The 11,552-nt window shown below is 42.2% G+C and overlaps 1 protein-coding gene across 1 annotated transcript; it reads right to left on the bottom strand.

Annotated features, from left to right (window-relative positions):
• Positions 1-3,523: 3,523 nt before the first annotated feature.
• tmem151ba (transmembrane protein 151Ba) lies at positions 3,524-9,775 on the bottom strand. Its single transcript, XM_071919117.1, has 2 exons — positions 9,692-9,775; positions 3,524-4,960 (listed from the first exon to the last, which is right to left on the bottom strand). The coding sequence occupies exons 1-2, from the start codon at positions 9,773-9,775 to the stop codon at positions 3,524-3,526; spliced, it is 1,521 nt and encodes a 506-aa protein (XP_071775218.1).
• Positions 9,776-11,552: the final 1,777 nt, after the last annotated feature.

The following is an 11,552-nucleotide window of genomic DNA, read 5'->3' as shown; positions in this document are numbered from 1 at the left end:
ATAACAACCTAGTCTACTTTGTACACATGGTAAAGGGTTCAGTGTTTTGCATGACGAAGCCTCGATGCTAACAGTCACCTACGGAGGAAAAATGTCTGGTTATGAACCTTCCAGTCACTGTCCAGTTCATAACCATTTTGAATACCCCGGGTTTGCTTTTTTGACGCTGTTGTTAGGTAAACATTTCACTGGTAAACACGTTGTTTTCCTGCTCTTAACACATGACTACGTATGTACATCACAGTGAAGCCATCTGAGTGAGAGGCTTGATCAAAATGTACCGATGCTCTCTAAGTAGAAAGTGGATGATCGTTAATCAGACGATGTGATGATTACAGTATTTAACAGTGACCAAAATCCAGAATTTGTTCATTCAGTACCTCCTCCTGCAGTTAAGGTAGTAGATAAACACAGGGCAACTTTTTTGGCAATGCTAATGGGCAACATTGCCCAGTGAGGTGCCTCAGAATTGTTGCATTGATTACTTAGGGCTATCATGTTGCCAGGAAATATTTAAGTACATTTTACTCCCTTAAATCAATAAACGAATGGATGAATTTTAGCTCCCGTGTCTCATGTGGTTTCGTGCTGCTGGAAAAATTGCCGCTCCATGTTGTCCAAAAAAGTTGCCTAATGTTCCACCCTTAGACCACAAACATTCTAGGAGAGATCTAAATATGTGACTCTCATCAAAGGAAAATGAGGACCTTCAGTCCAACATGCGTCTCAGTCGTCTCTGACCTTTAGCTCCTGTTCCCTTCATTCGCTCTCCATTATCTGGAATGGGAGCATCAGTGAGGTTATGAGAGTTTGGCTAAACACACCGTGATTGCAAACCCCTCATTTACAAATGACCCAGTTATCACACAGCTGATCCATGCTGAAGCCTTTTAAAAGCTAAAGAGAATACAGAGTAAGTTGAGAGAATGACATGATAACCAGGTAGGAGGATGTTGTCGCAAGCAGAAGCCTCACCCTGACTGCTATCCTGAGTTTGTTAAGGGGCTTGCATAGATGAACTGGGTTATGACAGCGGCTGAAGACAGTTAACAGTGTACAGGTTGTTTTCATTCTAAACTGTCATTTGTCATTTGTTGAATGAAATTTGTGAGGTTTTGACGGAATCCGTGTTTTTCATCATGTCTCGTTCCCTATGAGTATTTTCAATGCAGCCTCTGTTATTGCTATCAAGATAGTCACTAACTCTATACCGTACACCACACATGGAATGTAATGAGTATGGCTAATTGGTCACAACTTACAAGCCCGTCATTGGTTAAGACGAGTATTAACAGGAAGTGTCCGACCACAGACAAGATTCTGATATTTACTGTACTTGAAATGTAATGGTTCTGAGGGTGTTAATATGTCAGAAGATGATCTAAGAAGGATCCATGTCAATGTATCATTCACGGCACATCTCATGATGAAGAGATGAAGGTCTGTCAATTGATAACTCTGTGTGCATAACAGAGATCTGTCATTATTTAAAGGATTATTCACAAAAGTTGAGGAATCAAAGGTATGAAGTATGATTTGAGTGAGTGATTGTGCTTGGAGATTTTACGGTTAAAACAGGCTGAATTGTTGGATTTTGGAAGATAATTCCTAGTAATGAGTTTCTCAAGTTTCTCATTGACTGCACTCAATGTTTATATGTTTATAGCCTTGATTTTCATTACTGTTTACAGTACATGTTAGCTATTGTTTATGGCTTGGCTCTCAAACAACATTAAATCACCTACAACTGGCATGACTAGGGTACTGTATGTACTCAGTTGAGAAGAAGTTTATTTTTAGGTCTTTCAAGTAATCCTGTCATATTAAATCTGTCGTTATCAGTAGTTGAATCCAGGCCTCTGCCTATTTCTAGTCTCTTTGATGGCCAGCTCTCTGGCTGTCTCTCTGATATGCATCAGCAGCAGTAGCAGCACATGGCCGGCTATATGAGAGCTGTTTTACATTATGAGGAAAACTCATCTTCAATATTTTTAGGGTGTGATTCTTGGAACCTACGCCCTAAACCGTGATGAGTAGCACTTATCTCTGTCAGTGAATACAACATGTTTCTGCTACCATGTACCATGTGCTATTATGAATGTGAATTCTACTTTCTTGATTCTACTTTCCATTTGTTTTAATGGGTTGATGTTGAGATGAGATGGCTATATATTATGCTATTGTAAGTAACGGTTGATCGTTAGGCACTTAAACAAAGAGGTAGACCGAAGAAAAATATTGCCAAATATGAAATTAAATTGATCTTTGAAACTTTGAACTAGCTGTTGACATTGCTATATTAATATTATGGTGAGGTTGTTCATTTTCAGTTGGCCGTTATATAAAATGTACAGGTTGTATTGATTAACAAACAGTTTGAGGAAGTGTTGTGGATTCAGTTTGAAGTTCTGGTGTCCTTTAGCCCTCCTGCACTAAATTATTCATTGAGTATGTTGCTATATTTAGAAAGCCAGGGAGTATAATGTCATTGCAACCAAGCTGATTTTGAACTAACTGGATATTTCAACCTCTGGATTAGACATTATCTTCACACTATGAAAATGTACCCCATTCCTTGAGCACTGACTTTGAACAAGCAGACTCAGATCATATAGCGTCAAAATGTTTCACATGCAAATGTTGAGGTTTTATATTTGGGCCTAAGTCAATTTCACTTCAAGCCACAAGCCATATGATTTACTTCAGCCACACAATTGAGGCATGTTAATCATGCTTTGACAAAGAGGCGGATATCTTTTTTTTACATTTTCCCTCATGACTCACATGACTTGTGTGAGTCTATGGTTTTCTCACTGTTCGAGAATTTCCCGTTCGGGCATCCACTAGTTATTATATTCCTTCCATTTCTTGGCAATGTCTTGGGCTACTGATGAGTCAAACCCCATTTCAGACTTCAAATACTATGCTGTGTAGAGAATTTTAGTCATATCCTTGCAAATAGTTTGTCTGTGACTAAGATCTACAACAAGCAAATGTAACTATGGCATTTACAGTGGGACGTTTCTCCCCTTTGTATTCCGTGCTTATTCACCTCTGCTCTTTATAGATATTGCAGGACAGCAACATGACACTTTGGCTACCAAACTCAAACTGATACAAAGAGAGAACAGTACTTTGTCCAGTACATTAAAGTACTGAGCAGTATGGTCCTCGCTGCAGAGTATATTTCAAACAACAGTCTCAGAGCATCTGTTTTTCCCTGACTTTTTGAGTGTACTGTAGTGATTTTTCCAGACATACTTTTAAATTGTCCCGTTATTCATTGTGATACTGAGGTTCTGGAGAATTTGATACTGTTGAACCACTTTTGAAATTATTTAAGAAATCCTTGTTTGTGGTTGTCTGAGTTACTGTACCTCTGTTGTAAAGGGGTGGGGAACAAGTCCATATTAGCCCAAGCCTGGGGTAAAGAGAAGGTTCCTCTGCCTGTGAGCTTGTTCCAGGGAGAAAGATCATTATATTCCTTGCTCAGGTCAGCTCAGCCAGGTCTGGCAGCTGCGGGTCATAGGGAGGTCTCCACACAGGAGCCGTTTCTGTGCAGGGAGCGGTGGTCGTGGTTGAGGCAGCCTTCGTTGCGGTGTACGATGAGCACGGGGAAGTAGAGTGCGTCCTGGTAGGCTGGGGGGTTCTCCTCACTCACCTGCTGGCCTGACAGACAGCGCGTGCTCTCCGTGGGACAGGACCGCTCATTCAGGCTCCCGCTGCTCCTCCACAGGCAGCTCCGCCGGGAGCCGTACAGCCGACCCAGGGAGAAGCGGCTGGCGCTGAAGGGGATCCGCGGGCTTCCTCCATTGCAGATGCTGAGGGCGCTGCGAGAGAAGATGGAGGAGCTGCTGATGGTGCGGTGGCAGCGCTCGCAGTTCTGCCTGTAGCCCCCGCCGCATGCGGAGTAGCTGTTGCTGCTCCCCGAGAGCTGGGCCAGGTCCATGAGAACCGCCTCGGAATAGCTGGGCACCAGCTGTTGGTTGGAGCGGATGTGCCACTCCAGCTCTGTGCTGTCGATGGTGTTGACCCGTGGGATGTGACGGCAATAGGGCCGTTCCTCGGACGGCGTTACTGGGACATAGTCAAAGCCGAACAGCTTCTCCACGTGGTAGTGGACACAGGCGGTGCGGTACTCTGTCAGCACCCGCAGAGGCCAGGAGAGGGTGAAAGCAGCCACCACCCAGAACACGGAGTTGGACGCGTACCACGGAAGGTGATTAGGGTCAGAAAAGGCAATCATATACTCCTTAAAGTCTACATTCTTGAGGTGCATCCCCTCACGGGCCTCCATGTAGTCGTCCAGGCCCTCATTCTCTGTGAAGAACCTGGCCCGCTGGGTCAGGTAGGAGTTCTCGGACTCCACATTGGCAAAGCTAAAGCACTTGGTGAACCTCAGCCTGGAGATAGGGAAGCCCTCCAGGCCCAGCAGGTGCTTCGAGATGTCCTTAACCCCACAGTTCCCGTAGTCAAACTCCGTCTCGGCCACATGGGTGTTGACTCGCTCGTGGTAGACCTGCGTAGTGGTGTAGGCGTCTCCGTTACGGTAGCGCGTCACCTGCCGGGTCCTCCTGACGTAGTGGTAGCTGATGGCCTTCCACCAGATGCAGGGCGTGGCCTGCTGCATGCGCTGGATGCGCTCCGCCACGCTTTCCACGTCCACCTTGTACTGCAGCTCGTTCCTGGTGTAGCAGTGCCAGCACTCCACCAGGTAAACCACATACAGCATGACCAGGAAGGCCAGGGGGATGTAGATGTAGCCGTTGGAGCAGGGGCTGTCGTGGTACATCATGGACTTGCCCTTGTACGCGCTGTCGAAGGAGAGGCGTGTGACCTTGGTCACCTGGCACCAGGCCATGGCCCCGACGCAGCCGTACATGAGCAGGGACAGCAGCAGGCATTTCCAGTGGCTTTCCCGACACAGGGCCTTAGTCAGGGACTGTTTCTGGGGCCGCTGCTGCACAGAACAAGACAAAACAGAGATAAGCCTATGGAAAAACACTGCAAATATCTTTTCATTGAGAACAATGGTTGTCGAAAATCAAGCATGTACTCCTACCTGGAAGTAATTGGTGCTTGGTGTTGGTATTGACACTAGAATTTCACAGACTAAAATGTAATTATCTTTAGCTTTATGCTTTATCAGTAACCTCAAAGCAGTTGCTCAATTAGCACTGCAATATTGTGATGTGATTTCACAAAACATTGTTAACATAAAATGGTAATTTATTTGACTGATGTGACTATGGCCTAAATATCTGTTTGGAATATATTTAGAGACGGTAAAAAAGCAGTAACTCTTTGTGGCATATAAAATATTTAGGGAAATATTCAGCGTTCTAAGTGCTTTTACATAGTTTATGCATGAGCTGTAAGCCAATTGCCATGTCTTGGTCTGCCCTTGTTATAATCAAAAGACTCACCCAATCACATCATCAAATTCAAGACAACTATTTTAATAAAGTAAAAATACAATATTAAATATATACCTTGTAGCCAACAAGGAACACTGTTATAGGAAACTAGTATGTGGGTGTGTACATGGCCATGCATGTGTGTATGTAAATGTGAATTGAATCTTTTTTATATTTGGGAATAGAAAAGAATAAAAGAACAAAGACAATCTGAGGGCATGAGAAACCCCACTCTTTTAATGTCAAACCACCCAGAAAAAAGCAACCGTTTCACTCAGGCAGCATAAAGCCGGTGCCATCCTTTATCACCTCGGGGCATTGCAAGCCCCAATGCCTGCATCAAGAGCTAGTCAGGCCTTATGGGAATGCAGCCACACACACTTGGCAGGCATTCAAAAACCCCAGGAAGGACGGATTATAGCAAAATTCATTCAAAAAATTTGCATAACAGACATCGCACAGGGGTACAGGCTAACATGCATAGATATAAGACACTTAAGACAGGTTAGCTTCTCAGCCTATTCCATAGGACAGTCCATAGGTCAAACCGTGCATAGGAGAGGGGGCGTGACCACAACAGTCAAATCAACCAGCAGACTGCATTGATGTCTTTGACCCAACATGCCTGCTCTGTGCTCTTCGAGTGACAGAGGAGAGTAAATAATAGATGTTCTTTCTCCATAATTATCTTCCCCACCTTTAGTCACATGGTCCCCGAGTCCCATACCGACCCCACCCAGCACCCCACAGGGCAGGGGGGATTAGCATTGAAATTCCCTATTGGGATGAGCCTAGTGCAATAGGAATATTTACTCGCTGGTAGCCTGTGCACGCTCTGCAGCTATAATCAATAGAACATGACATACTTTCTGGCTCACGTTACATATTATGGCCTCGGTTTGAGCAGCAGAAATAATGATGTGTGGTTGCGCACGGAAGATAATAATGGGATGGACTGTGGAGGACTGAGTTACCTCTGCATCTGAAATGTCTGCCTGCCAGTATCTGGTGTAACTATCCTTTGTGCCATTATCTAAGCAAATATACAGTATATGGCAGTACAACATTGAAACTTGCACTGAAATCAAAGGAAAAAATATATTGAAAATAGCAGTCACACACATTTGGGGGCTTGAAGATTTATGTAAATTATGGTGAAGCGCACAAAATACTGTTACAAGCAAATTTCACCCTTGACTTAAAAGGATCATTTCTGTTTTTCATGTGACAGGGAAAAATATGTGATAGATGGCTCTTTGGTGTGAGCGCAGTCTAAGATGCAGGTGAAACCGGAATAAATATCAGGGCTCAAGGGTGTGTGCTCACATCTGCTCCTTTGTTGAAATATTTGGGAGGAGAGGGAATAGGCCTATATGTTGGAGCATAATGAAAATAATGAAAATAATTGAATATGTGCATCCTTGCTTTGAATGTGAAGTGGCATATATGCTCCTTGTCCTTTTTCAGTTTCAGAGGAAGCATGAATTTATTTTTAAGTCTATGGTGATTCTGCCCAAAACTTGAATCATGTCACAGTTGCCAGTACGGCTCCCATTCATTTAGCATTAGTGTTGGCTAAATTTAGGCAATGCATTCCCATTTCAGCTGGATGTTAGACTACCATCAGGCCAAAGAACCATCTGAATTGAATATCACATATAAAACAAGAACTGTCCTTTAAAAAGGGAACACCACTAATTTAAGAATTAATTTAGGTTATTTCCATCTCTTGCCACAGTCTTATCAGTATTTTTAAACATTAACAACTCTCTTCCTGAGCTAGAATCCAGAGAATCAGCTCTGATTAAGGATGTCATATCAGTGTAGAGCTGGGAGACGCTCCATGGGCAATGAAGGGGAGACTGACTTTGTGGATTAACTGAATGTTTGTCTGAACTTTAAAATACAACCAAGCTTTATTTTCTATTAGAGATATCAATTCTGACGGACCTTTCAATTAAAAGGGCCCTGCTCCAAATCATAGTAGAGCTGTCCAATAGGCTTATGGATAGGTGCAATGAAGGAAATTACCTGCAAAGTGAAAACAATGGTATTTTCCTTTTAGATGCATTTGACAAAGCAATTCCTGTAGCCTGGCTGACTGGCAAGAAAAGCACCTCTACCTGACTTGTTATGTATTTGATTGTCTATTTTGGTCTGAATCTTATGAAACATAGAGGAAAAAAAATACCTAACATATTACTCATGCAGGGACGCCCAAAGTAGAGAGTAGGGAGAATACGCAAACCTAGGAAACCGTGGGTATATTCTGATGACCAACTTGGATTTAATGAAGCAGAAGAAAACATCAAGCAAATGGAAACTGAGCTAATTGTAGCAAAAATAGGAAACCGTTTTCTTACAGTGTTTGTGATTTTAATGCTGTCCCCATGGATATCATGAAGGAACATAATGAAGCTGTATCTAAAATTGGACACAGATTGGTAATTAACACAGTTATGGTGTCAGAAAAAAAAGCCTCAGGTGGAATCAGCTGGAGACTCTGACAATGGTAATGATGTTTGGTTGAAATTGTGTGGATTTTTATTCATATTGGAAAAGGTGTTGATTAAACACATAGAGAAGTTGTGAAACAAGTCCCCACTTTCTGCAAAGACTATATTTGGATGTCTGAAGGGTTTTACTGTAGGTATACTGACACAGTTACAGCATCTACTCAAGAACACAAACAACTCATTTACCCAGCATATAAAATGGAATAGTAAAAATATAGAGAATAGAAAACAACATACTGTCTTATTATGAGGATATCCTGAGGGAGAGGCTACCTGCCTGCATAGCCATAATGTTACAGCCAATTGGAAGAGTGCAAATTCAGTGATGAATCAAGTTCAATGATAAATATATTGATATATTATTGCTCACTCATTGTGACTTGAAAATCAGTAGAAGTCATCACAACACGTGCATATTTTGTTTCTGAGGTTTAAAATAGAGGTTAAAAATCATGTCAGTATACTTTTATGAGATCAATATGGCTTTGATAATATCACTTTACAGTACATGGGCAGTAGGTCTACATTATATAAATCCAAACTGAAAGGGCATTAGGACTCCATTTTGAATGAAAGTTGTTGTTTATAAGAGGGAAAAAATCCATAAAACAACAGCCTGTTGGGAAATTCAATCCATATTTTATAAAACGTTCCAGTCAGAGCCTTCAAGACCTGAGAAGCTGCACTATTAACCAGACTATTATGGTGCCTTTAACTAAGTGCCTTTCACACTCATGGACACTTTCTCTTGACATAATAAGACCAGCCAGGTTATATAAAAACCCTCTTGTGTAATGGAGATCTCACTTGTCCAACATGTGTGTTCATGAGGGTTAGTAGTTTTAACTGGGGTATTTGAGAGTCTATAAATCAATCACTAAATAAGGGGAGAAAGGCTTATTTCACCCCAAAAAAATTGTCTTAAATCTATTAAATTCATAACAGGCAATACCTCCTTTAAGGACTTGAATCCCAGTTTCCCCAGGCACATTTTTAGACCTCTCCTGTGTTTTCGAATTAGCCTACAAATCAACACAATCTGTTGTTGTCAACTGTCAGCTGCATTAATGGAGAGTGCTAATGCAATCTTGGGACCATGACAGCAGTAGCCTATGGCTGGTTATTACAATATTTAAGTCATATTGATATCAGTCCCCACAGCGTAATAAACTGTCTAGAGCAAGATTTCCCAGTCTTTTTCATGTCAAGAAACCCCAAATATATATGCATTTGTTCCTGGGAGGATTTTTGTTGGGGGAGATAACAGTGAGGATTGGAAACCTCTCACTGTGCTAAAGTTTAGTGCATAAAATAACAGTGCCAGTGAAATTAAACTCTTTGATTTTGCTGAGGACCCGCTTGGACGCTTTCCAGGACCCCCTAGTGGGCCCCAGACCCCACTTTGGGAACCACTGGTCTAGAAGGGAGCCAGACAAACAAGATACATTCACGCACGGTCACACTCTCGGGTGCGTGCTTGGACGTTCAGGCTCATAACAGTAGGCTATAGCTGCATTATTCGGCCATTAATACAATGTAATCCCATAAGAAATCCAATTTATCTGCCGCTCGCAGCGCTCCGTGATGCGTTTATCCAGTGAGTGGCCCTAATTGAGCCCTATAATCACGCAAATCTGATTACGGGAGTGCGATTATGGAGATTCCGCTGTGATAGCAAGGAATTGTCACATCAATTAAGAGCAAAATTCGCCCCGCGTGCATCTTGAAAATGATCCCAATGGAAAGACTGGTGCTCACCTCTTCTCTGGGGCTCTCCGGGTCCTCTTCGGGGACGGTGGTGGTGCTGCTTTCACTGGCCGTTGCAGCCGATGCTGGGGACATGTTGACAACGGTGCAAAAAACGGGGCATGGATCTCCTGGTGGGAATGGGGGTTTCCAAATCGCGGCGAAACATAAACACACCGACGACCGCCCCGCGCATCGTCTAGCGGGAGCCCAAATGGAAACGCTCAGATGACAAAAGATGCATCATCCCCGCATCTTGCAGGTGAGCAGCCGCGGGGGAATCCGCTCATTGTATCGGCGCCAGCTCGGAAGACGCACAAATCAAAGACTCCTCCTGCGCTGCAATGACTAGATGTTGAAGACTGCAAAAGGAGGCAATAATAGGAAATGGCAAAGGCACCAGTCAGCTTCCCGTAGGCGTAGTAGCCATGGCAGCCGCTGAAGCTGTGGAGCAGGAGAGCAGATAGTACCGGAGCGGGACAAAGACAGGAGGCAGGAACACGTGTGAACGGCCAGCCCGACACCACGATGTAAATAACAGAGATCCCCGTTAAATCACGACAGCACGGAGGCGGTGCTGCGGTGAGAAACCCACCCCCTGCAGCCCATGAGGGTGCATGACCTTGTCTGTGTGGCCCAATCATGACTATCCCTTAGAAAATGAACTGTAATAATTCGGTGACAAATAAACAAAAAGAAAAGATTCTGCACAAATATCACAGCAGTAAGTCCCTATATGCCTAAATATTAGTGATACTATAGGAGATAAATAAATACCATGAAGTAGGAAAAATTCACTGTAAGCTCACTATTGAGTACCACACTTTAAGTCCCTATGGGAATATTATTGGAATAGTATAGAAATATTATGGTGTTACCATAGGACACACAAAAAATACCACAGATACAGTATAAGTCCCTATAGGAATATTATAGTGTATGGAACACCCAGCACAAAACAATGTTACTTTCAAAATAACATGGATGTTGTTTAATTTCATAATCAAACAGTTGGTCTTCATCCATTCACTCAAGCACAAACACTTTATTAAGATTTCCATTGACTTTAAGGGAAACTTGTTGAAGATCAACATCTACAGATTTTCAGATCAGACCTCATATATTGTTATATATGAAGACTTAGTTAATTTCATTTCCAAAATACTTTTGCTATGAAGTCTTTTTGTAGATTAATCTAATTTGCATTTCATATGGAGAGATATCATTACAGACCGCTTTTGATTCTGTGTAGTTTTGTCAGTTGCTTCACCATATCAGTGTGCATCAGTACTGACAGAGATTAAAAGACTTTCTTTTTTTTTTTATATAATTTGTCACACAACCCTTTATGCCTTTCTCTTCTTGAAGATTGTGCCCCATCAACAGACTTTATCGTTTCCTTTGAAGATATCACATCAGATACAAAACCAACCTGTCTTTTTTCATCCACCACAACTGAAGTTTATAAAAGATCATCAGAAGATACAAGCTCATTTTCCACCTTGAACTCTATAAAACGAGACAAGAAGAATTCCCCTGTTATAATCACCCTTTGCATCTTGGGGCATATTTATAGAAAGGCTTAGATTTAGGCATTTAGTCAACTGACCATATATTCCACTGTGCACTACAATAGGCCTACACAAGAAGCCATCCTACAGTAGACTCACACTGAGATGAATTCAAATGCAAGAAGCTGCAGTTTGAGTTAGAAATATAGTCACATTCTGTTTATCTGATTTTACTTGACTTAATTTCACTTTTATGTTAAATGCAAATTGAATGAGTCTACTTTGCCTGGCGGAATGAATGAATACATTTAACATTTACATCTTTTGTGTTTTGTTTTCCCTATATGAGAGAACTGCTTTGC

Source organism: Centroberyx gerrardi, chromosome 18 (genome assembly GCF_048128805.1).
Source record: "Centroberyx gerrardi isolate f3 chromosome 18, fCenGer3.hap1.cur.20231027, whole genome shotgun sequence".
Lineage (NCBI taxonomy): Eukaryota > Metazoa > Chordata > Actinopteri > Beryciformes > Berycidae > Centroberyx > Centroberyx gerrardi.
The sequence above is the reverse complement of the archived record's forward strand: the minus strand, read 5'-3'. Positions and strand labels throughout refer to the sequence as shown.

Bases quoted from the DNA above. Each gene is read 5' to 3' on its own strand.
- tmem151ba (XM_071919117.1), bottom strand. From the start codon at position 9,775: ATGTCCCCAGCATCGGCTGCAACGGCCAGTGAAAGCAGCACCACCACC. The intron at 4,961-9,691 runs GTGAGCACCAGT...TGTTCTGTGCAG, and splicing joins CGGAGAGCCCCAGAGAAGAG to CAGCGGCCCCAGAAACAGTC.